Source organism: Podarcis raffonei, chromosome 1 (assembly GCF_027172205.1).
Source record: "Podarcis raffonei isolate rPodRaf1 chromosome 1, rPodRaf1.pri, whole genome shotgun sequence".
NCBI lineage: Eukaryota > Metazoa > Chordata > Lepidosauria > Squamata > Lacertidae > Podarcis > Podarcis raffonei.
This window is the reverse complement of record NC_070602.1, coordinates 92,898,799-92,924,007: the sequence shown is the minus strand read 5'-3', so window position 1 is coordinate 92,924,007 and position 25,209 is coordinate 92,898,799. Positions and strand designations below refer to the sequence as shown.

The following is a 25,209-nucleotide window of genomic DNA, read 5'->3' as shown; positions in this document are numbered from 1 at the left end:
ATCAGATAATTCTGATTGTGGTCTAGAAACTGAAATTGTTCGGTTTCATGCCCGTATATTTTTCCCTTTCCAAAATGTTGCCTTTTGCATAATTGTAGTGTGAAAAGGACCTGAGGCATGCAGTGTTCAGTAGCTAAGCTCAGCAAAAGCTCTCCTTACCTAAACAATCTTATTGGAAGATCTCATAACTTGGACTGCTGTGTTATCTGAATGTGAATAAATTCTAAATTCTGTGACCAGAACTAGTTGTAGCATATATTGCGATTGGCACAAACCGTGTTTCCAAATAATTGGGATTTTCATTTTCATTTTTGCAAGGAATATAGTAATAGGAAAGGGAGGGAAAAAGGAGAAGAGCTGGAGTGCTGGCCAGCTGTATGTTCTGCATGTATAGTGATATATTTATGTTCCTCTGAAACCTTGGAGCTTGTCAGGGAAGCCTCATGCCAAGAAGGCCACTCCCTCAGCATCTATGTGAGGAGCCCCCTCGTTGTCTTGATTGGCCAACAAAGGCTGGACTGTAGACAGGAACAAAAACATCTGCTTAGTAGTGGGGAAATTGTTACCTGAGCCTCTCCAAACCCCTCCTCCAGAGGAGCTGCCATTGAAGAATCCCTTAATTTTAGGCCCATTCTTAACTAGCCATCTTCAGTAGGCTCTCCTTGCAGAGATTTTGTCTCTTGAAGCAGACTAGGGCTTTCTTGGGACTTTCACATCAGAGAAGGAGAAAAGTTAGCTTGTTGTTGCCAGAAAACTTCAGAACAACACAGCAGCTGATACTTGAATTGTATCCTCTGAAAACAATAGGTTTTTGGGGGGTGGGAGGGAGAAGATACTGCAGCTGGATTTGAACTTCTGACAGAAGAAGGAAGAAGTTTTGTTTAGGCATAGTGAACTATGTGATTCCTATCAAGGACACTTGAGTGCCTAGGCCTGATTTTTCAGAATCTATCCATTGTTCTACTGTCTCTCTCCTTCTGTAGATTTAAATGTAAAACAACAAAGCCATGAATTAGAAATTCAGAAAATGCCAGCGTCCTTCTACTCAAGACTCTGTGACCGTTGGGTTTCCCTTGTTGGTGTGAGTTACTCTATAATATTTCAAACCTTTCTTTAGGCTAATAAGCAAGTGGCAACTAACATTACTTACAGATCCATAGGGATGCTTCAAGCTTCACAGAAAAGGCTACATACATATGATGCAAGAGAGTATCTTTGAATACAAAGTTTTAATCGGTATAGGCGTTGGGTTGGAAACCTAGGAGGAAACAAGAAGTAGCAAAAAAGGTAATGCAATCTGGAGTGAGATGCCAGGACACTATGAGATGCTTCAGATCAGGGAACTACAAAATGAACCAGCCAATTAGAGTATAGCATCACCAGGAACCTGTCCACAATTGGGTAAGATGGAACCCAATGGAGTTAAGATTTCAAAGTTGTTGTTTTTCAGTATGGATAAAACCTACCTTGTGAACAGTGATTTAGGGGACTTTAAAAGGTGAGTATACAGATGTGGTGTATCAGCAACTATTAGCCTTGATGGTTACATGGAATTACCAGATTCAGAAGCAGTATGCATATGAGATGCCCTACTTCTGGGCTTTCCAGAAGCATCTGGCAGGTCACATGATTGGAAACACGATGCTGGGCTACATGGACGCTTGGTCTGATTTAGTAGAACTCTTGTGTTCTCCTGCCTGTCACTCAAACTAAATGGAGCTAAATTTTCAGCTGCTTTTCCCATTTGGATCACCATGTGCTCTTTGAAAATTCTAATTTAGACTAATCACACACTCAGACTGGCATTTGGAGAATGTGGGTCATGTAATTTGCTTCATTCTCAAAATGCGTCTTGTTTCCCATGCCACTGAAGACTAAATTAGAGGTTATCCCCCACCTCTGCTAAGTACCAGAATGGGTTTTGTGGCAGGTCCTGAAAAGTTGTAAAAAGTAGGGTGAGACTTGGAAGAATTATTCTAAGCAATTTGCTCTCCTTCAGATTGCCTAGCAATGTTTGATTTTAAAATAAAGTAAACATTCTGGGGGGAAATGGCAGCGCTAGTTACTGTACCCCAGAGTAATCCTACATTTTCCATTTTCCAACAGGCAATAGGATCACTTGCAATTATGTTTGTTATTCAGTGGATCTACACTCTTGTTAATTTGGGATTAGCAATTATTCTATATTTCTACATTGGCCAAGTGAGTCCAGGGTTACCACCTGGTAAGTGTTTTCACTCAGTTTTCATTATGTTTTAGTTGCATGAAAATGTCCCATCCTCTCATTGATGTTAACACTTTTTTATTTACTTGCTTATTTTTGTAGCTTAGACTATCAAAAGTTGTTGGGGTGGAGGAGGAGGAGGAGGAGGAGGAGGATGATAAGAGCATAATCAATCCAATTGTAGCAGAAGAAATGTTAGGCAGATAAAAATGCAGTTACACTTTCCATCCCTTTATTGATGTAACCCTAATCTTCCAATGCAACCCATTCTCTTGCACTACTTCTGAAAGACCCTGAGACTTGAACATTGGAAGGTCTCAGTGGAGATGAATTTCGTAATGATGGGAGGAGAGGAGGTGTCACTGAGAACTTTTCTCCATTGCTCTCTTCCTCTCTGAACCTGGCAGTGTCTGTCTGACACGGAGGCCCTGAGCTTGACTGCAGATTACATGTATGGTTTTGTTGCAAGTCATAAAATAAGATTCTTTGAATCTGGGATGAGGAACCTCTGAATCTCCAGATGCTGACTACAAGCTTCTGCCATTCCTGACATTTAGCTTGGTCTGACGAGAGAGACTGGGTGCAGCAACATCTAGGGAGCCCTGCAGGCATTTAAATAGCTTGGTTGCATTTAGAATGATCAGGCTCTACTAGTTGATACCTTTTGCAAAGTATTTTAATTTATTCTGTTGCACCTTCGTGGAATAAATTAGGTGGAGTTATTGCCTTACAGGAATGTTGTTTTTAAGATGAAAATATAAGTGGGTCATATCCATTCATAACCTCCCATCCACCCGTCTAGATAAATCCTCCTGAGAAAAATGCTTCAAAGATTGGAATCTCAATAAGAATCTCATTAAATACCAGAATTTCTAACTACAAAGCGGGAGCCCCTTTGATTTATGAAGTAAAACATGTTAAATATTCAAGAAATGTAATCTGAGGAAATACTCTTTAAGCTAAAAGAGTATTAAAAGAGTCTGTGCATGTCAGGTGTTTAGGGGTGTTGTGTGTGTCTGATTTAGAATGTAGTACTCGATGGCACTAAAATAGCAAGTACCACAGCCTATCGTAGTGGTTCCCAGGCTTTAATTCAATTTCACTGACTACATAGCTGTAGATGTAGCTCCCTGATTCTTTTTAGGGATAGTTTTGTTCTTACAAAATAGAGCCACAGAGGAAGCAATTTGAGAGGAAGCAATTTGAGGTGAACTGCAGGGGCAGTTCTTATCTTTTCACCTCAAGTCACTGCGGGGATGGCCTACTCAAACCTGTAGAACGTTGACATGTGTTTTACTCTGGTTTTTTAAACTTACGGTTGATTAATTATTTTTGAATGTTTAAAATTGCTGTTTTAATTGCCCTTTTAATTTCACTGATAAATTCTTTTTGTAAACCAATTTGAGGGTTGTTTGTTTGTTTTACAATAAAGCAGTACATAAATTTTATTAAATAAACAAACAAACAGCACCACCCAATATTGCTCACACTGTGCAGACTTTACCTGCATGGTTGCCTGCATGTTTTCTTGATGGGTAAAATGCAGCTTGTGGGAGTTTTTTGGGTAGAAAAGGCTTCATGATCACCTTTTTCCCTCCACAACAGCCCCTTTTCTTTCAAATCGTAGTCTCAATGACTCCATTTTGTAAAAAGCAAATCCCCCCCCCCAAAAAAAAGAACCGCAGAGCTGCATGTCAGAACATAAGGAGAGTCCAGCTGGGTGGGTGCCCTCAACCATAGGAGATATAAACCTCTTACCAAAACACCAAACAAACCTGGGTCAAGCACAGGGAATCACTTCAGGCCAAAAATGTGGTCCAGAGTCAGGCAACATTTCAGGGTCAATACCACAGGGAGTCTGGACAAAGTCTAGCTAGGTTTGTGAACTTGAAGGCTCAAGAGGGAGACCTTATATACTCTGTCCTACTAGATCTCATCGTTCAGGGATTCCTTATTCATAAGATCCTGACTCTGCGTCCAAAAACACATGCCATCACTTTCCAGGCCTGGACCTTTTAGCACAAGCATGCTTTATGCATGCATGCATGCATGTATGTATGTATGACAGTCCTTCACCCGAGGATTACATGGCAGTTTACAATATAAAAGCACAAAAAAACCCCAAAGCAATACCCCCTCCTGCAATTTAAACGGCCATAGTTTGTTTAATTAGCCGAAGGCAGCATGAAAGAGGAATGTTTTTGCCTGATGGCTAAAGATAGGTAACGAAGGTGCCAGGTGAGACTCCCTGTGGAGAACATTCCACAAGCAGGGAGCCACTGCAGAAAAGGCCCATTCTTGGGTTGCCACCCTTCAGACCTCTCATGGAGGAGCCACATGAAGGAGGGCCTCAGATAAAGATTGAAGGGTCCATGTCAATTCATATGGGGAGAAGCAGTCCTTGAGGTATTGCAGTCCTGAGCCATTTAAGGCTTTATAGGTCGAAACCAGCACTTTGAATTCTCCTGGAAACTAAATGGCATCTATGCTCAAACTGTCTTGCCCTCAAGTGTTATTTACAGCCTGCATTAACTGATTCAGTGACTATCGCAAAGCCTCAATTTGAGGAGAAATATGAAAAACACATTCCCACCATTAAACTTTGGGCCAGCTTGGATTAGTAAGGATCAATGCAGGGTTTTAGATTGTGTGTCAAGTTATTAACAGCAGTTTATCAATAGTGCAACTTATTTTGCTTTTTTTTCTACAGGTGTAGCAGCCAACTTCAGCTTTTTCCAATGGATAAAACAACTTTTACTTAATGCCTGCAGGTTGGTGTTAACTAGGAAAAGAGACATTTCATATCCTTAATTAATTTGAGATTAACAGTGCAGTCCTATCCATGAGTAAAAATTAAGTTCCATCGAGTTCGGTGACACTTAATCCTAAGTATAGTTTTGCAACCTAAGTTATTTAGATCTCAGATATATTACAAAATACCACAAGACATATTTCTCATAAGCCATTCAGCATAGCTAATTAAGCAGAGGCCAAGTCATTCTTTCTGCCCTGCTTATAATGAATCTTGGCTCTCCTACAACCCACCTGCTAAATCTAAATGGAACCATACCAACTATAATCTCACTTTTAGTAGATTCTGAGGGAGCAAGAATTTTGCTACACTTCCTAAGGTAGGGTTAACTGCACCACCTCCGTTTTATCCTTTAGATTGCAGAGATGCATAACGTATCAGCTTATACCCCACCTATTTTTCAAAATGTCCAGTTACATCCCCCAGAGCCACTGAAACATTAACAAACTTGAATGAACAGAGATGCACTTGAAGTGCACTTAAGTGCATTGTATGATGCATTCTTGAAATGCATCAGCAGGTAGTACAATTACTTTATTGATTCTGATTCTCTGGTTGAATGAAGAGCAACTCCATCGTGTCCACAAGGAACCAATGAGGGGGAAGGAGGAAGATCTTAAAATTAGTAGCGAAATATGGGAGAACATTCTGGCTAGTCATCGAGGTCTCCACAATAATCCATATTATATTATGATTGTTATTATGGGATTGTTTTGTGTTTTTTGTATTGTAAATTATCCTGTGATCTTTGGATAAAGGGTGGTATAGAAATATAATAATACTAAATAATAATAATAATAATAGTTATCAACAGCTACACTTTGTTGGATTTAAAGCAGTATGCACTCTTTTATGGAAATATGTGTGTAAATAGCTATAATATTAGTTTTATAAGTACTTGCACTACCATTAACTTTGCCATATTAAGAGTAGAATTATATATCACATACAGCATCGTTCTGTGATCACTGTACATAACTTTTTTCTACAAAATGCAGCCACAGAGGCTATAGTGGGGGTTTTTTGTGGGTGGGGAACTTTTTAACCCTTTCCCTCCAAGTCATTCTCTTGCCAGAAATCACCCTGACCAAACCACTCATTTACAGAATTCTGAACTTCCCTGGCTGTTTTGAGTTAGCTTCTCTCTGGCAGGGGTACCGAATGACTCCCAACCAGATAGCATGGTCAATGGTCATAAATCATGGAAACTATAGTTAAAGAACATCTGGGGATGTGGGTACCATATTGGCCACTCTGCTCTATAGGTCCTTCTCTATGGTCATTTGCTGCTTTACACTTTCCCAGACTCTCCAAGTGTTTCCTCTTCTATTGTATTTGCTATTGCTGCTTCACATGTTGTAAACACTAGCTGTGTACTTACCAGATGACATATAGAGCAAAGAAGCAAAGTCTCTTACCTATTGCCACCTGTCCTGGTAAATACAATATTAATTTTAAATAAATTTACAAACCAATGAAATAGTAAGAATCAAACTAACTGAGGGAAACCTTCAATTAGGGTTTAAAAAAACAAATGAACACAAGTTTAGGATGCTAGAAATATGTTCTTACATTCTCTAACCCTGAAAAACTCAGTTTCGGCTTCCTTCAGTTTTTGTCAAAGAATTATTGCAGTTGCTCTATATCCACAACATAACGTGAAATTGCCATCCATCAGAAACCATGTCTCTTGAAATACAGAAGAGCATCATAGATGATTAACACATATCTTACCTTTCTTTGCTTGCCATTTTCCACATCCCTTATATTTCTTCCTATAGGAGTCCTTGTTTATCTTTTCATTTTCACTACTTTGCATAAGTTCATCTGTCAGCAGGTACTTCTACTAGATACAAAGGAGGACAGCAATCTTAATAACTTTTAGTAATTTTGTAGAAGAGGGCATTTCAGAAGGTGCAACATTAGGCACCCTTCCTAAATATCTGAACCTGCCAACTCCCACATCTCTACAGTTGTTACAGGAGCCCCTTTCCTATATCCCATGCTGCTCTGTGCTGTACATCTGGAACAACCTTCCTTTGTAGAGTGTTTCCCCCCCAGATGATCAATTTATAATGCAACAAATATAAAGTTTCTCATTTGTTGATAAGCATCTTGATATCTTCTCTTAAGGAAGTGCTTCTGTTTGGGGACTAAGCATTCAAATTGCAACGTGCTGTTAGGAAAATGCAGTTCTTATGCAGTTAGAAGAATATAGCAATTTGAAGTAATGTCTGGAAAGTGGTAGCAAGAGTACCATCGGATGTGGTCCAGAATTTCATTGAGGATGAATAACTTAACTCCCCTTTACCATATTCTTTACCACTTGCAAAGAGATGTCTTTCATGGGATTAGATGTTAATTAGACTCAAAGCAAAGTGTGCATCTGACCCTTGTCAATGTTAGTCTCTTAGCAGCTAGTTTTCACTTTGAGAAAATTGCTAGCATTTTTGTGAGTTCAAGGTGTAATCACTCTGTGGCCACAACTGGTGGCATGGAAACTCCCATAATGTGTGCCTCTTGCAGTAAGAACATGTTACAAGTATTTTTAGGGGCTGTATTTACTCATTCCCTCTATATGGCAAAACTGCCCTAGTTGGAAGCATTTTTACACATTTTAGTAATTCAAAAGGCCCTAATGACATTAAGGGTTTAAATGCTACTGCACTTCCTACAACAGTTTAAGAAGGATGCTTCTGCAAATTAGATGTGAATGCAGTTGAGATTGGTCTTTAGTACATTTAAATTCACATTCAGAATATAAAAGTATAATTTTAAAAGGCATTGAATAAGTGTTTAGTAGTCTTTTACGATTTTACTGAAAAACAACAGAAGTGCAGGATGAATTTTCTGGGCCTTTTCATTCTTTGAATTGTTGCATCCTAACTGGAAAGCACTAAAAGGAAACGAGCAGGCATTATTTTACATGAACTGGTCTTCAGCCATGAGGTATAGATTTAATTGGACCAAACATTAGTGCAGTTTTATATGCCTGGAGCATTTGAAGCAACTGGGAAATACCGTAACCAAAGAGACGCAAGTGTATGTATTAAGGGGGAAAGCCTTCACTGACCATTTAAAAATAAAACTTACATAAGGAAAGAGTCTATGATGAATTTTGGCCAAACCCTCAAGTCATAAGGAAAAGTTTGCATTCTTTCTTCAAGTGCCGTGTCTTTGTGCATAGCAGAGTGGATTCCTTTTCTCTTTCTCTTTTTTTTCTATTTTTGTTTACACAGTTCAAGAGTGCAGCTGCAGATGTATTGGGAAACAATGGGGCATCTGAAGGTTCTGCATTCCTTTTGTTTTTCAGGGGAAAGCCATCCCCGGAGGAGCGATTTGTTGTGACACCGTCCCTTGCAACAGTTGGCATGGAGACCACTCAGCTAACAGAAGAGAATACAGATTTTGCCTCCCGGGACCGCTACCACCATTCCTCTCTTATCACCAGAGAAGAGTTTGTTAATCGGTTCCAATGAGAAAGCAACATGCCCATTCAATCTGCCAGCCAATTAAAAACACTGGCCACAGACACACCACTTGATTAAAAGGCTTTCCCTTTTAGAACCGATTTTAATGAATACTGAAACTTCCAATTAAAGGAGGGAGTCGGGGGGGGAGTTTTAAAGCCTTGGCTTCCAAACTTTGTTCTGTTCTCTTCTATTCCCCCCCAAAAAAGTTTTGCAGCTTTTCCAAAATATTGGGGGTGTTAGTGTGCGATAACTCCACAATTCATAATTTTTCTTTAAAAAATACAGTTTTATAAAGTTCTCTGGTTTTGTTGTAGATTGTTTATATGACACGCTTAATTCTAACATGTCCATATCTTAGCATGTAATTCAGAAAACCATAGGTACAGGATACCAGAAGAATGAAAAAGGGAAGCAACAGTAGTCTTCAGTATAGGTAGACTCAGCAGGTGAGTTGCTAGACAACTGAGCTTTGGACACACAGTTTTGTCAAACTTTAGCTAACCAATGCTAAATCTATATGTAGTGCCCCTTATCCATGTAGTGTGAAACAGACAGCCCCATATCAGACACGTTCCATGCAGCAACTGAGTATTTTTTTAAAAATGTAAACCATCAAAGCTTAAAATGAGGATTGCATGTTGTGATCGGGCACAGAAATTAACGCAGAATTAACAATAAGCTGCATGCAGACAAGTGAGCAGGCTGGCAGGAGTGCTCTCTAACCTCTCTCTGGATCAAGCAGGCGCCTGAGGAAGGAAGCCCCCCATCTCCATATTCTGCATAGAAGTGCAGTGGGATGTTAGAGGAGGGATGGAGCTCCATTTCTGCCAGCTACTAGAACATTGTTGTTGTACTTTTGTATGCACATTTACAAGGCTGACTTAGAAACCCTCTTGACAATTTTTTTTTAACATGGCTGAGTGCTTCTGACCCTTAAGTCTCTACCCCACCCCCAGCTACTGTGACTATCTACCGTTTTTATCTACTGTTTTAATGATACCTGGTGGTTGTGTGGAAGACAGGTCATCAAGAGGAATCATGTGTTACATGGACTCAGACTGGAGCAGTACCAGAATTCAGTATCATGGTGCTTAGGGTGGACAACATGAAACATGCCCCCGCCGCCAAACCAACCTCTTATTTTATGATGTGAAAAATTAACAGCAGTTGTAATAAAACGTTAAACAGCAAGTATATTTCCAGGTCTGAATTAATTGACTCAGTGGGTACCCATGGATTATTTTCAGGAGCTCTAAGCTTGTTGCTGACTCTGGAACTGGGAGAATTGATCTGGAAGCGGCAGTAAGTGCAGAATGCTGCAGCATGAGTGCTGACAGGAACATGACCCTATAAGCATGTAGCTCCCCTCAGAAATCTGCGCTGGTTGTCTATTTGCCACTGGGCCAAGTTCTAGGTGTTAGTATATAAACATATGACCACTAGCTGGGTTGCCTCACACAGTATACGCCTATTTGACCACTTTGATCTGTAGAACTGGCATTGTTGGCATGCCACGTAATACGCTTCAGGTTACAGACTCTGCTAACCCAGAAATAGTACCTCGGGTTAAGAACTTTGCTTCAGGATGAGAACAGAAATCGTGCTCCGGAGGCACGGCAGCAGGAGGCCCCATTAGCTAAAGTGGTGCTTCAGGTTAAGAACAGTTTCAGGTTAAGAATGGACGTCCAGAACGAATTAAGTACTTAACCCGAGGTACCACTGTACTTCTAAAAACATTTTTTGTTTAAGCAAGCCTATCAAGACACAAAGATGATCACATGTTTTAACCTTTTTAGCTGCTGTTGATTTTAATCTTATGAATATTTATAATACCTGTTTTTAGCAACAATTTTTAATGTTTAGTTTTAAATTGTTGTAAACCACCTGGAGGGTGGTTTGTTGGTTTGTTTACAATCAAACGGTATATAAATTATGTTAAATAAAATGAATAGAGAAAAAACACAGGAATTTGCCTTATACCACATCTCACTATTGAGTAATTCTTGCACAATATTGTCTGTAGTGACTGGCAGCTGCTCCATGGGATTTTGGGATGGAGCTTTTCACAGCGCTACTTGCATATTCCAGGGATTGAACTTGGAAGCGTTTGCTATGCTTCCCCCCCCACCCCCACACTACAACTCAGCAATAGCACCTCATTTTATTAGCTCACTTTATTTGCATTCCCACTTTGGTTCTAATGGAAGAAAAGCCAGTCTTGCCAGCTGATTCAAAAATATTCTACACAAACTTCTGTAATTCTACCCCCGCCCAATAATTCGGCTTCTGCTTTTACTTGCTTTTTACTTTTCACTTGCTTAAATAATCGCTCTCACATGCAAGATAATAAGATACTGTGTCTAATTAATTCAGTTGCCAATTTTATCATTATTCCATATTTGGAGTCTTCACTGGAGAACTATTAAACTTGTTTGATGCTTGTCAACTGCGAATGTGTGTGAGTGGTGTGTTTTGATTTAAACTTAATCTTCCACAAATTGCAAAGAACAAATAAGTGACATGTATGAATGAAATATATACTTCCCCTCCCTTAGATCTTAGGGCAGTTCATTGTTTCTTTTTCAGAATGTGTTCTATGCAGAAGCAAAATGTTGATGGCAGAAGGGAGGAATGGTGATTTTGCTACCATATTTCACGCTACAGTTATTCAGCTGAGATGAATGGTACGTTGCAGAATTTTGTGCTTATGATATTTGTGTTATCCTGCTTGCAAGAAATGATTGCATCAAATATAGAGCAGTGTTGTTGTTTTCTTAATCATGTGGACCATTCAAAGCACATTTGTGCTACAGGTGACATCACTTCCTTCTAGTGATGCTCTGTGTTTGGGATGTAAGCATAAATTCAAGAGCAGATTACATTGGTCCCAAAGCTAAGGTCTTTTCCAAGATAGTGATATGCCTTTCATAATGCCCAAACCAGTGTGGTGGAGCCAGTGGTTAAGGTTTTGAATTAGGACCTGGGAAATCTGGATTCAAATCCCTGCTCAGAAAGGAAGGCTGGGTGATCTTGCACTAGCCACTCTTTCTCAAACTAACCTACCTCACAAAGTTGTTGAGAGGATAAACTTGGAGTTCCTTGGCTATTTTCAGTAATGAATACTACAGTGGTATAGGATGACAAATGTTTAAGAAGTTACAATGATAAAAAGCTATTTGAATTCCTGCTCTTTAAATCTGCTTCATTCTCTCTTGTTCATTTCCCTTCAAGGATATACATACATATTTCTCTGCAATTATTGCTTTCATTGGCTGTGTGTTTGGCACATTGAAGTCTTATATGCTCCTGTGCCAATAACCTCAAAAATACCTATTTACTTATCTCCTGAAAACTCTACATGCAGTTCAATTGATGGATTGTATGCCAATTCATCCATGCAGTTTCTTCCTTTCAATCATTATCTGGTATGTCCTCTTGGAAAGAGTTCAAGTTCTTGTTGCAGGTGGGTGATTTTAGGTGGTAATCCAGGTTGCAAGGGTAAAATAACAACATGGCAGGCAGAAAGTAAAAAGGTTAGGGGCGAGTCTTGGAAAATGATTCCAATTTTGAGAAGGCATGTATTAAAGTAGGCTGCTAACCTTAAATAAAAGAAACTTTGTGGTGCTACGATGCCTGGCAGCGATGACCATGCAAAATAAAAGATGGGAATAAACTAGAATTGTTTTCTAGTGATTGTAGTATTATTCATGCATCTAGGGCAGCACAGATGTTAATAATATGAGCCTGTTTCAGTTCCACCTTGGCAATGAATTATTTAGAGTAAAGATGAGGGAGAAAATAGATTTAATTCTCATGAATGGGGAACCTATCTCATTCCCAAAACAATATGCAAACTGGAACATACCTATCCTCCAAAATTTTGTTTTAAAATCCTCCAACCACAAATAATGTGTACAGTGGTACCTCAGGATACATACGCTTCAGGTTACACATTTTGCTAACCCAAAAATAGTGCTTCAGGTTAAGAACTTTGCTTCAGGATGAGAACAGAAATCGTGCTCCGGCGGCAGCAGGAGGCCCCATTAGCTAAAGTGGTGCTTCAGGTTAAGAACAGTTTCAGGTTAAGAACGGACCTCCAGAATGAATTAAGTACTTAACCCGAGGTACCACTGTACATAAATACATATACTAGGGGAAAGTGTGCACAACATGCAAAAATGCAATATTGGGCAAAACCACATATAAAAATGTGTGTACCGTATTAGCAGAAATATCTCCTAAACTACTGATAATTCTTCATGAGAACTTTTATAAAAATAAATCTAAACTGATGTGGAAATGTGGGAAACTGGATTTGCCAATCCATAAATTAGGGGGCCATAGGCAGCTGGGTGTTCTCTCAGCCTCATGTTTCCATTTGCAATGAAAGGATTTTAATGCCAAGCCATCGTAAGTTGATGTAAGGATCACTGAGATAACGGCTGTGAAGCTCTCCAAGCACTATACAAGTGCCAAGAATTATTTTATTGCTGTGAGCTCTACAAGGTAAAGTAATTCTGGAGCAACAGTAGTAGTGCTATAAAGATATCACAGCTTACCTTGTATTGGTTTCCAATACAATACTGTAAAGTTAGATGCAACACCTAAAGCTTTTTTCAAGCGACTTTGTGTTTTTGCCATGCATCTTGCTTAGTAGCATGACCAACTACTACAAAGAAACATAAGCAAGCTAAATCTCTTAGCTTGGGTATGGAGGATGATAGTAATGGTGTCTTCGCAATGGAATCTCACTGCATTGGGCAGGATAGTAGAATGCCATGGAGAGTCAGTCCATTGGCTCATGAGGATTGTCTACCTGGAGATAGCAGGGATTGAACCTGGGACCCTCCTGCATGCAAAGCAGATACTCTACCACTAAACTATAAGGACTTCCCCTAATGTAACCTCCACCACCCCTTTCTCCTCCCAAGCTGGCAAGAGTCCTGCTCTCTCTCCCCTCCCCTCAATGTTGTAAATGTGAGATAGAAAACAGAATGGAACAATTGTGAAATAAAAGTCGGATAAAAGAAGACAGGCAATAAATAATTACCAGCAGAAGTAAGTTTTATTTATTGCTGGAATGAATGAGGAGTATAAATTTGATGAAAAGCAGATCAATAGTTTGAAGTTTTTTTAAAAAAATATATACGCATGTTGTAAGGTCACTTTAATCATTTATGTAGTGCCATAATTTGTAATGCAATGTGTTTTTAGCTTATAAAGATTTTGGATGGAATCCTAGACAGCTACAGCACCTGTCTGGGGCAGAGATGTACTTACTCAGCCAGAACTGCTTGGGGAAGTTTTTTTTACTGCAGCCAGTCACTTGGCTGAAGGAGCTGACAAAATGCTTTTCCATGGCTATCTAGAATTGTGCCGTCTGTGTCTTTACGCATGTGTCTTGCATTTATGGTTGATTTATAAAAATAAATCAAATGCAGGTTTTACATTCGACAGTGAAAAAAACAGCTTCATTGCCATGCTGGAGAGCACCTGAAGATGCTTATCACCATGTGAACTTCTGACAGGTCCTCTTTCTACATATCATGGTCCTTACCTGCCCAGACCCTGCCCTTTGCAATCCACATTGCCTAGATGCCACAAATTGGTCAATCCCTGCGTCTTGCATGAACTAATGAACACCCAGCACCCCCCCCCACAACAAACAGCTTTCCTGACTGCTACTGGAAACCCCTCTTCATGCAAGGCTCGTGTGTGTGAAGGGTCAGGGGAAATTCCCCGGGTCAGCATTACACCCCACTGATTGCCTGGGCAGATTCTGTGATGGGGCTTCTGTTCAGCAGGAAACTTCCTGTCCTAAGTTAAAATTTCCTGTTTTCAGGCTTTTGCTTTGGGGGGGGAAAGATATCCAGGGTCTTGGGCCTGTTGTGCTCCTCCACACCAGCTTTCTAGGTGATGTGGATGTTCCCTAATGATTTTGATAATCCGGAAACCCTCCCTCCCCGCCGCCCCCCCCGAAAAAAGTTTGGTCTACGGATGCCCTCTGTCCTTTTGAATCTACGGCTAGGACCATGGCTGTGGAGAGAACCACCCGAGCCGCCTGCAAGGGTGGGGGAGATGAAGGCGGGCGGCGCGCTGGGGGCGGAGGACGGCGGGAGGGAGGGGAGCAGCATCGCCCGGTGATGTCAGCTTCTAGGAGGAGCCTTGCCCTTGTGTGCTTTTACTTTCAGGCTTCGTGCAGTTCGCATGCGGCTGTGAGCCACTCGGCTGGGGCTGCTCTCTTCTCCCTCCCAGATCAGCCGCGCCTCCACGATGAAATCCCTTGATCCAGCGGCTTCGCCACGGACCCGGGGAACTCCGAGAGTAGAGACGGCTCCTTTCCTTTGCTCGGGCTCCCTTTCCCTCCCCGCCCACTGAGCATGGTGCTTACAGCAATTATTATTATTAATTATTATTATTGTTGTTGTTGTTATTATTATTATTCACCACCGGGCATGTGAAGCCCCGAGCATCATGCCAGCAACGTGCACTTTTCTGATCCATCAATTCTGCCTCCTCCTGCTCGTGGGGCTGCATCTCTTTGTGGGATCTTTCCCCCTCGCCTCCCCGTCCTCCTCCTCCCCTTCCTCCTCCTCTTCCTCCACCACCGATCGCTCCCGTTTCGCCACGACGGGGCCGCGGGGATCTACCCCTCCCCAGGAGGAGTCCTCTTTTTCGGCGGCTTCCTTGCTGCTTCCCAGGGCGAAGGAGAGCCCGGAGCCTTCCGTGGCATCTGTCGGCGCTGGAGACCTGGGTGAGTAAGAGCGAGAAGCGGAGGGAAGCTCGGTGGGGATGTGTGTGTGTCCGCCCGCCCGCCCACCGCCACAGCAGCAGCTGCTCCGGGGGGGCTTAGCTTCATCCGGCACATTTCATCCCGCCTTGGACGGGGGTGGTGGTGCGGGGAGGATTCCTGCAGACGGATTAGAAGGAACATGCCAGCCGGCCGATTTCTGCGCCTCTGCCACCCCCTCAGCATCGCCACCACCAGTTTTCCCTTTAGCAAAAAAAGGAGCTCTAGTCCGGTGATCATTCCCACCCATGTCCCAGCAGGGGTTGCGCGTCAAAGGAAAGCCACTTCTGTCGGACAGCACCGAGTTGTTGTTTTTGAAACAATAACAATAAAAATAACTTCTGTTATTCGCCATCTCTTCTCTCCCCCTCCCCAACCTCCCACTCTTAGGACTTTATAGGGATCCGGCTTTGGGGGATGTTCAAGTGGGGAGCAAAGGGAGAAAGGTTTCTTAAGCGCCACTTGCAAGTGCCGTAAGGGAGGCTCGTTCGACAGCTGCTCTGCTCCTCGCTTGGGTCGGGCTGGTGGCCCCATATCGTTGGCAGAAGGGCTTGGGACACTTGGCTATGGGAGAAGGCGTTGGGAGACCGGCTACTGGATGAACGGCATGGTGGATTGTCCTGTCAAAACTTGACTGGGTTTAATTTGCAGATCTAACGAGGCTATTTTGTGAGAGAGAAGCTGCCCCGTTCACAATTAATTAATATCTAAAGATCAAAACAAATATTATTATTACTACTAGTAGTAATGTATTATGCCTCTAGTTAGGACTTCTGTTGCAGTAAGTAAAGATAAATAACAGGCTTTCCAGAAAACAAGCTGCTGGAAGTCATGGAACAATGAAAAGAATAAGAAAAAATATATTTGGGCTTGATAGGTGAGTGGTATATAGAAACAGTTGGCTATTTTAAGCACACTGTACAGAAGTCTATAGGTAAAATAAGTTTGCAGAGTTCTGAAGAATTCCCCACAGAGTAACTTGATTGGCTAAGATGCAATCCTATACATATCTAGGAGTAAGTCCTGTTGAACTTGGTGGAATGACCTTCAATCTAAGCAAAGATGCATAGCATGGCACTGTAAATGTACCTTATCTCATTGAACAAGGGTTCTCTGCCTGCCCCCATTACAACCAGTGTTTCTCCAGTTGAATGAATGGAGGCTTGTGCAGGGAGCAGAGTTTGGTTAAATATTTTACTTGTAAATTACATTGAGCCAGTTATAAACTGTTTGGACACTTGTGCAGTGGCGTAGTGTGGGGGGTGCAGGGGGGCCGGCCGCACCGGGCGCAACATCTGGGGTTAGGGCAAATCCACGGGTTAGGGGGCGCAAATCCACGGGTTAGGGGGCGCAAATTACTTGCCTTGCCCCGGGTGCTGACAACCCACGCTACGCCACTGTACTTGTGTTCATGATTTTCTGTCATTTCCTAATATTAAATTGATCAAAGTCTTTTTAAGAAGGATTAAAAAAAAAAACCCACAAGATGATCATGATGAAAATTAATGTTATTGTTGTTGATTATGATAATTGTCACAAAGCAACTGAAAATGAATGCAAATAATGCAAAATAAACAAAAGTAGAAAATGCAGGTAAATGTTAATTTGATTTCCTGCTATTTCTATAACTCTATAATACTGTAGAAGAGAGCAAGCAGGAGCCTGGCTCAAGAAAAGAGCAATGAAAAACTGAATAGTTAGAAACACACACAGACTTTTACATATTCATTCAGTAGTAAGCCCCATTGAGTTCATGGGGCCTTACTCCCAGGTACATTTGAATCTCTGGATTCAGGGTCCCATATTGTCTGGATTCAGGGTCCTATCACTTACCTGGAAGAAAGCCCTATTGAACTCATTTATAGGATTGCACAGTCATACAAATTAGACTCCTCTGAGAAGTATGTATTGCAAGAGTGGCATGAAATAGATTCTACTTTTCTTTCCCAAGTTTGTGACTATCAAAGCATGATTAGCATGTATTTAAGGGATAAGCAATCTCAAGTCATATATAATTCAGGATTTGAATTATAAGGGGGGTGGCTTTACCTTTTCTGCCGGTCCCCTTTGCTAAAATTGGAGGGAGACAAGAGGCTGGGACTCACGGATGTCATAAAGGAGAGGGCTTATCTCTTCTCCCATCATTTGAACACTGGTGCAGACGTTAAAAGAAACTTAAAGCATGCAGCAGAGGCGTCCCCTCTTTGCAACTCTTTCCTCTCCCAGCCATACAGGGATTCTGAAACCCAGAAAGAGGCAGTGGCACTTGAAGAAGGAATGAAAGGAGCAGGCATCCCCTGGCTGGATCAGTTGGAGTGTGGGAATACTGTGATACCTAGAAACTTTGGCCACTGTGGATGCATAGAACTGCATCTCATCTGAAAAGGACTAGAAAGGTTTGGGCTGCAGTCCGAACCATAATTAGTAGGGAGTAAGCAATGTTGAACAAGATGGGAGTTCCTTCCAAGTGAATACACATAGGGTTGTGTTGTATAACATAAGGTTTTCCCAGCTGGTGCGTCTCATCATCTGCTAAGGTGATGCAGAAAGTCTGGCTCTAGGGTGTGTAAATTATTGGAGATGCTGCAATTTCCTTTCTATAGTACCGCAGTTATCTCTGCCAGCCACTGTACAGATGGCATCATAAAGATGCAAGGGCAAGAGTTGTGATTTGACTCTGGGTGGTGAGGATACGCTGCAGATCTGCGGCATTCGGTTTACTTTCTATGCTCTGGAGATTAAGGTGGTAAGGGGCCCGGGAGAGGAAAAACCTTTGGAGGAGAGGGAAAGGTTAGTAGATACCTACAGTGCTTTGCCAACTCCAGGTGTACTTCAGAACCTGGTACTAAAGCAGAGGTCTTCTATGCCTAACTGCGCAATGCACAAATCCAAAGGCAAGTTAGTTTTGACTAGGGTTCACATGGCGTAATTTCTGTTTACCATAGACTGGAAACAATTCACCCCAGTATGTGATCCTTTCTTCTAGAGCGGACTACCTTTTCATCTGTTGCACGGGCCTTTCTTCATGTAGCATGGAGCTTCCATTTGGTTCTTCAAAGCTTGATCTGACCAGGGATCCACAAACCTGTTTTAACATACAGACTGCCCTGGCGGGACTTGGGCAAATGAATGCGGTAAAATCAACCCCTGTAAAGACGGCACTCCAGTGCTGTTATATAATACTGAGATAATCCTTGTTTGACTAGTATTTGTTGTAGTCACCCTTCAATAGGCCTTTGAGGTCTAGAGTTGGGCCAGAATAAATTTGTTTCAGGTGTTTAAAGCCAGTGAAACAAATTTAAACAAGTATTTAAAGCTGTAATAATGAAAGGAAATGATGGTGGTATTTCTTGATACAGTATTTATGTCGTGATACCAGGGATAGACCAAACAGTTGAATGGATGGATGGTTTATTATTGTACATTTAGCTCACCCCCTTCCTCCTAAAGAAGTCCCTGCTGGCAAATACATTTGTGATAAAACAATACCATTTAAAAACTTATTTTAAACAATTTTTTTAAAAAAGTATAAGTATCCAAAATCATTAAAAACAATAGCATCTAAAAGCATTTGAGCATTTTTTATATGAAAAAGATGTTGTCAAATAACATGTATTATTTTTTTAAATTGTGCATATAAGTAACTAAATATGTGTAGTGTCCACAATCAGAATAAAACAAAATTACAGGTAGCTTTGTTGGCCCATAAGAAAAATTCCAAAATCTATATTATTGCTCTGTTTACCATTTAACCTGATGAAGCATTCTGGAGAACTCCAAAGCTTGCATACTATTTTGTGACATTTTAGTTGGTCTTATAAAGATGTGGCCCCAATATGCATTTTGGAATCAGAATAGAGTTACTTAAGTTCAAGCCCATTTAAATCAATAAGGTTAACTGAAGCTATTCATGTACTGGATTGTGTTCAGCAAGGATAAAAGACAAAAGTCATTTAAAGATATGATAATGGTTACGAAGCAGGTCGGGTTGCCTGCTCCGAAAGGAAATGTGTAGGTATTGACTCCTGCAGAGCTAAGGGGAGGACTCTGAGGAGCTTCCACTCATGCCTCTGTTCTCAAAAAAAAGTCCACTTGACTATTTGTCCATGGTTGAATTATTGTCATTTATAGACTGGAAAAGCACCCCCCCCCCCAAATAAAGAATCATGGAAATGGTAGTTTATGCCTTACCAAAGTACATTTCTCAGCACCCTTAACAAACAGTTCCCAAGTTTCTTTGGGAGGAGGTTACAGGCTTTAAATGTATAGTTCGTGTGCAGGCTTACTAGATGTTGTCCAAGCCACTAGGCGGTGACTTACTATAAGCAGCGTTGCTCATTATTGGAGACAGGATGCTGGGCTAGATGGTCTTGCCCTCATTGTGCCACTTTTTCAGTACTCGACTGTAAACAATGTAAAAAAAGAAAACGACATTTACATTAAAAGGAAGGAACGATTGTCTGGTAGATAAGAAACAGGGCAGGGATTCAAAAGACCTTGGTTCAGTCTTAGACCTCCCTTTGTGACTTTAGGAAACGCAGTAGATTGGCTCTGTATCTCAGTTCCTATTTGGTTATGATGGATTATTAAGAATTTCCTATCTTACACGGGGTATCGTGAGGACAGCCAGCGACAGCAGTTGGAGGAAAGTGGCTAGCTCAGATGGTTATGAAAAACAAATGTTTGTCTGGGACCCTCCACCTTTTTCTGTGCCTTTGAGATTCAAAAATGAATAAATGAGTGCAGTAGATTTATTTGTTTCTAACATTTATATCCGGTCTCATTGTTAAGCAAGGACATTTTGGACCGTCTGTTAGGGCATTTTGGAATGTAACCATGTTTTCAACATATGGATGGGCAGACATTTTGCTGTTGCTTCCTGAAATGCCTGCAAACCCTATCATTTGTTGATAAACTACATTTCCCCTAACACTTGTTTATACGGTATCTTGGGTATTATATGACTAGAAGCAGAAAGCTCTCAAGCAAATAGGACCTGGGAAACCAGGGTTCAAACACCCACTTGGCCATGAAGTTCACTGGGAAACTTTGGACCAGTCACTGCCTCTCATAGGGTTGTGGGAATTAAATGAGAAGGGGGTAGAGGAGTGTGTGCCACCTTAAGTTCCTTGGAGAAAAAGGAGGGATATAAATGCAATAAACAAAACAAATGATTACTCATTATCACAACAGCGGTCACATATGGCCCATTGAATCATTTTTGGATTACAGCTGTGATTGCCTTGGCATTCTTCTTCCTCTCTATTTATGCGCTGGGCTTGGTTCTGTGGACAAATGTCTTACTAGAATAACTCAACAAATAGACTTCCCACGCTACTGCGGAAAGGGTCCCACCAAAATACACCAGGCAAGGTATTATTTCAATGTTACCTGTTATTTTTCAGCACCGTTTTTAGGTTTGCCTCTCTTTTGTTTTATCACAAGCGTTCAGTCTTGTGCTCTAGAAAGATACAAAAACTACCGACTTTGCTCTGTCTGCATGTGGAAGCGCAGACTTGCTGTATCTGATACATATCGTATGGCATGCAAGGGCGGGGGGAAGGTGACGAAGAAGAGAGGGGGAGAGATGACAGTGCTCTTTTTTTTTTACCCCAACAATAAGTTTATAATCAGGTAGCTTCAGGAAAGACTAGGAGACCAGAGAGTGTGAAGAAATACCTTATTCATACAAAATATGGAAATTAGAGCAGCAAATTATTAATGGGTTTCCTTTAAATGGGGCTGGGGAATCTCAGGCCTCCGGGCTTCTCTCTGTGACCCTCAAAACTCTTGCCAGGCGACCATGTTCCTGCCTAGGCCACACTCCTCACTTGGCCACCATTGAGGGCTTTTGTCAGACTATAAAATGCCCTTGAGTGTCTCTTGCTTTCTGAAATGGAAAGGGGTGTGTTTTGTGTGTGTTTATAGAAATTAATTTTTGTGTGCGAGGGGTGTAGCTACTGTATCCATTGCCCCTCTCACTTTTCCTTTTGGCCTCCCACACAACTGACACATGGGAGGTTGCTCATGAGAGAATGTGGCCTTCAGGCTAAAAAGTTCCCCCATTCCTGCTTTAAAGCTAGGTACAGAGATGCAGAGGCACATCTATGACATAGTGAACTTTGTGTGAAGAAGATGCAGGCACATATTTCAAATGCTGCGATGCTAAACCACCGTGTCCTCCTGCTTCACCCCGAGGCATGGCTAGCTAGCTTATGCTTTTTTTGACCGCTCAGAACATTCCCATCCACCCTTCAGGCTGAAATCATAATTAGAGTCCACGGACAAGGAGAAAAACTTTCCCACCCAAAAGGGAAATGAGAGGCTGTGTTGCTGAGGCAGCCAGCCCAAGTAATAATATAATCTTAGAAGAATGCAGTTCCCTCGAGTAAAGGAAGTTCTAAAAACTTCAACATGCGGAGCCATTAAAATAGCTGTTGCTTGTTTGGCTGTAACTTTGTCTGCGGATCCAGGCTTCTGAAATGCGGGGTGAGGGGAGCTCAGAGTGAAGCACGGGGGGGGGGAGTATTTTCTTTTGTGTGTATAAATGACACACATGGCCCTTGAGATGAGAGTGGTCTCCTCAGGTGGCGTAGGCATCTTTAATATCCCAACATCTGCTCTCATTGAAACTGAGCTTCAAGAACCCAGCAACATCCATTTTGAGGCAAATAAGCCTTGCTCTGCTTTTTCTGGGCCAGTGGCTATGGTGTGTCAGCGGGCCAACAAGGAGCAAGAAGGACAGCAAGACTAGATGGCAACAGCACTAAGACGAAGGAGACAAAGTCTACATACACACCATACACTGAAGCACCTAACTTTCCCCGAGAATTATGGGAACTGTAGTTCAAGGGTTCTAGGAACTGTAGCTTTGTGGAGGGGAAAACTACAGTTCCCAGGACTGTAGCCAAAATGAGGTAATGATGCAGGGACAAAGATGGCAAAAGTTGCAGAGTTGACACATTATTTGAAAAGAATAGATTATTTATACCTCTAATAAGGTAAAGAAGAAGAAGAGTTTGGATTTGATATCCCGCTTTATCACTACCCGAAGGAGTCTCAAAGCGGCTAACATTCTCCTTTCCCTTCCTCCCCCACAACAAACACTCTGTGAGGTGAGTGGGGCTGAGAGACTTCAGAGAAGTGTGACTGGCCCAAGGTCACCCAGCAGCTGCATGTGGAGGAGCGGAGACGCGAACCCGGTTCCCCAGATTACGAGTCTACCGCTCCTAACTACTACACCACACTGGCTCTCCCTATAATATAAATCTTTAGAAGGAAGGGTCATTGTGATCTACCAAAGTAAAGATGACTGTTGAAGGTTCTCCTCCCCCAACATGTGTATAACTACCCAGGGTATTAAATATTGCCCTGAAGAAGAGCTATGTATCATGGGATACCATGAGGTAATTTTGGACTCTGGACTTAATGGTCTTACAGTTTATTTCCATACATGTCTATTCAGACTCAAGTCCCATTAAGTTCAGTGGGAATTAAAGCCCTGGTAAGTGTAGGACTGTGCCTTTATTTAAGTTAATGGATGTGTATATTTAAGATGTGTATATTTCTTTGACATGCGATGAGGAAGCTATGTTGCATTTGGGGGCCGTCCTGCTCATTCTGCTGAATGGGGCTCTGGACCTCTGCCCCAGAGCCCTGCCCTGACACTGTTGGGATGTAGATAATCCATCGTTTTTGAACAATGAAACAGGATGTCCTGCAAGTCAATGATTCACAAGGAGATAAGAGGGACTTAAATTTAATAATGTTCTATGAGTTGACTGCATAATTAAATTAATATATCCTAGGTCAGCTTAGGGTATATCTGGGGTATTATTTCAAATAGATCTGAAATGTGAGCGGAGCCTAAGTTGCATTGGAAATCCACATTGAGTTTCAAGTTCCAGTGCTGCCAAGGCAACCATCACAGATCCATGTGTATTCTTGCTTTATTATCTCCCAAAGTTATTGGACTCCTTTTTTTGCCATATCATTTTTATTAATTTTACAATAATGCTTTCCATTACAATCTCTCCTCTTACATTATACATTTTGGCATTTTAGAGCCATGACTTCCTTCAAACCTTCCTTGTGATTTTCTATCTTTCATTTCAAATTTCTGCATTTTCACTACTTAACCATTGCTTGCAAATCAAAAACATCAAAGGCTCATATTTTCTTATTCTTCTCTGCAGTGATTTTTGTACCTTTCCTTACAAAGCTTCTTGCAATCCTACCAATGTGTTTGGTTGACTACAATTGTCTTTCAAATAATTTACAAAATTAGTCCATTCCTTGAGGAACTTCTGGTCCCGCTGTTCTCGGATTCTTCCCGTCATTTTGGCCAGTTCCGCATACTCCATTAACTTCAGTTGCCATTCTTCCTTTGTCGGTAATTCCTCTTGTTTCCACTTCTGTGCTAATAAAATTCTTGCTGCAGTTGTTGCATATAGGAAAAGCTTAGTATCTTGTCTGTTAATGTCTGTACCTACAATTCCCAGTAGAACAGCTTCCGGTTTTTTAGTATATGTATATTTCAACATTTTATTAATTTCAAAGTGGTTTGTCCAATTGAGGAACATTGGTTTTTAGGAGTTTCCAGAGGAACTGGACACAATTCTGATGGACAAAGCAAAACCATTACAAAAAAAGTTATTTCAAAAAGCAGCATTGAAGTCAAGACCTTGGCTATTTAATGGGCAAGTCAAGGCTCACAATTCATCATGAAGTCTAATTACCTTTGTTGCTGTACTTTATTATGTTTTATTGTGGACTCTGGGCATAATTGCATCTGTGTCTAGGAAGTTTTAGTGCTTGTCACCTGCAAAGACATTCTGCCCTTGGTGCAGGTTCTGCAAGCCCATATGAAAATGTAGCCCTGAAAAAGATCCAAGCATTTAAACAGCCATTGTTACTTGATCCCAGCTTAAATTACAGAGTGAAATGCTAGACATTTCAGTCCTCTTTGGGATATTATCAACTCATTTATCCAGAGTGGGATGTGATATACTGCTAGGCTGGCAGATAACACAGCAAATAAAGGCTCTTTCAAATAGTAGTTCTTAAAGAAGAAACGCGATCTCTGCTTGGAATAATGAGGAAAAACAGGCGAGTTGGTCTGATGCCTTTCTTTTTAACTGCAAATTTTCTGTGGCAGCATAAATGAGTTGAAAAAGATACACTTTCATGCCTACTGACTTGTATTTAGATTGTTATTTAGATATGCTTCAGAGCTAATTTAAAAAAAGTAACTAGAATTCATATCTGAGGATTAGTATCCACATATTTGCAACAAACACAAAAATTAAATTTGGGTCCCCATCTGCTTATACCCTGGCCTTGCTTTTTCAGGTGGGTGGGGTACAAACAGGACCTATAACAAAATGTTGATCTTTTATCTGTACCACCTAACAAAAGTGCTCAACTTTCCAGTCAGCTTTGTCTCCTGAATGACACTCCATTTCACCACTATGTCCTTTTTGTTGTTGTTGTTGCTTTTTCTTAACCCCATTGGAGGAGGGCCTTCTTTCAAATGTCCTCACCTGCATAGAACAGGTGCCCTTTTGGACAGTTTGTGCAATTTTGGTTGCAATCCAATACATAAATATATATCTGGGACTTACTTCTGAATAGAAATACAGTGGTACCTCGGGTTACATATGCTTCAGGTTTCATACGCTTCAGGTTACAGACTCCGCTAACCCAGAAATAGTGCTTCAGGTTAAGAACTTTGCTTCAGTATGAGAACAGAAATCGTGCTCTGGCGGCGCGGCGGCAGCAGGAGGCCCATTAGCTAAAGTGGTGCTTCAGGTTAAGAACAGTTTCAGGTTAAGTATGGACCTCTGGAACAAATTAAGTACTTAACCTGAGGTACCACTGTATGTAGACTTTCACTGTTCATTTATTGCTT

General features: G+C 41.3%; 2 protein-coding genes across 4 annotated transcripts in view; both read left to right on the top strand.

Moving 5' to 3' along the window:
• Positions 1–8,572, top strand: part of SLC12A8 (solute carrier family 12 member 8) — a 63,926-nt gene extending 55,354 nt beyond the window's left edge. For 2 of the 3 annotated variants that reach the window (XM_053404407.1, XM_053404417.1), the window contains exons 11-14: positions 984–1,081; positions 2,107–2,224; positions 4,935–4,995; positions 8,350–8,572. In XM_053404407.1, coding sequence (XP_053260382.1) covers positions 984–1,081; positions 2,107–2,224; positions 4,935–4,995; positions 8,350–8,515 — 443 coding nt within the window. In that variant the 3' untranslated portion in view covers positions 8,516–8,572. Of the gene's footprint in view, positions 1–983; positions 1,082–2,106; positions 2,225–4,934; positions 4,996–8,349 lie in introns of those variants that run through there. The other variant, XR_008332332.1, reaches the window with a different exon arrangement.
• A 6,118-nt stretch (positions 8,573–14,690) lies between these two features.
• The window catches only part of HEG1 (heart development protein with EGF like domains 1), a 54,991-nt gene continuing 44,472 nt past the window's right edge, over positions 14,691–25,209 (top strand). Inside the window, exon 1 of the mRNA XM_053404396.1 lies at positions 14,691–15,263. Within this exon, the coding sequence (XP_053260371.1) occupies positions 14,984–15,263 (280 nt within the window). The 5' untranslated portion in view covers positions 14,691–14,983. The remainder of the gene's footprint in view (positions 15,264–25,209) is intronic.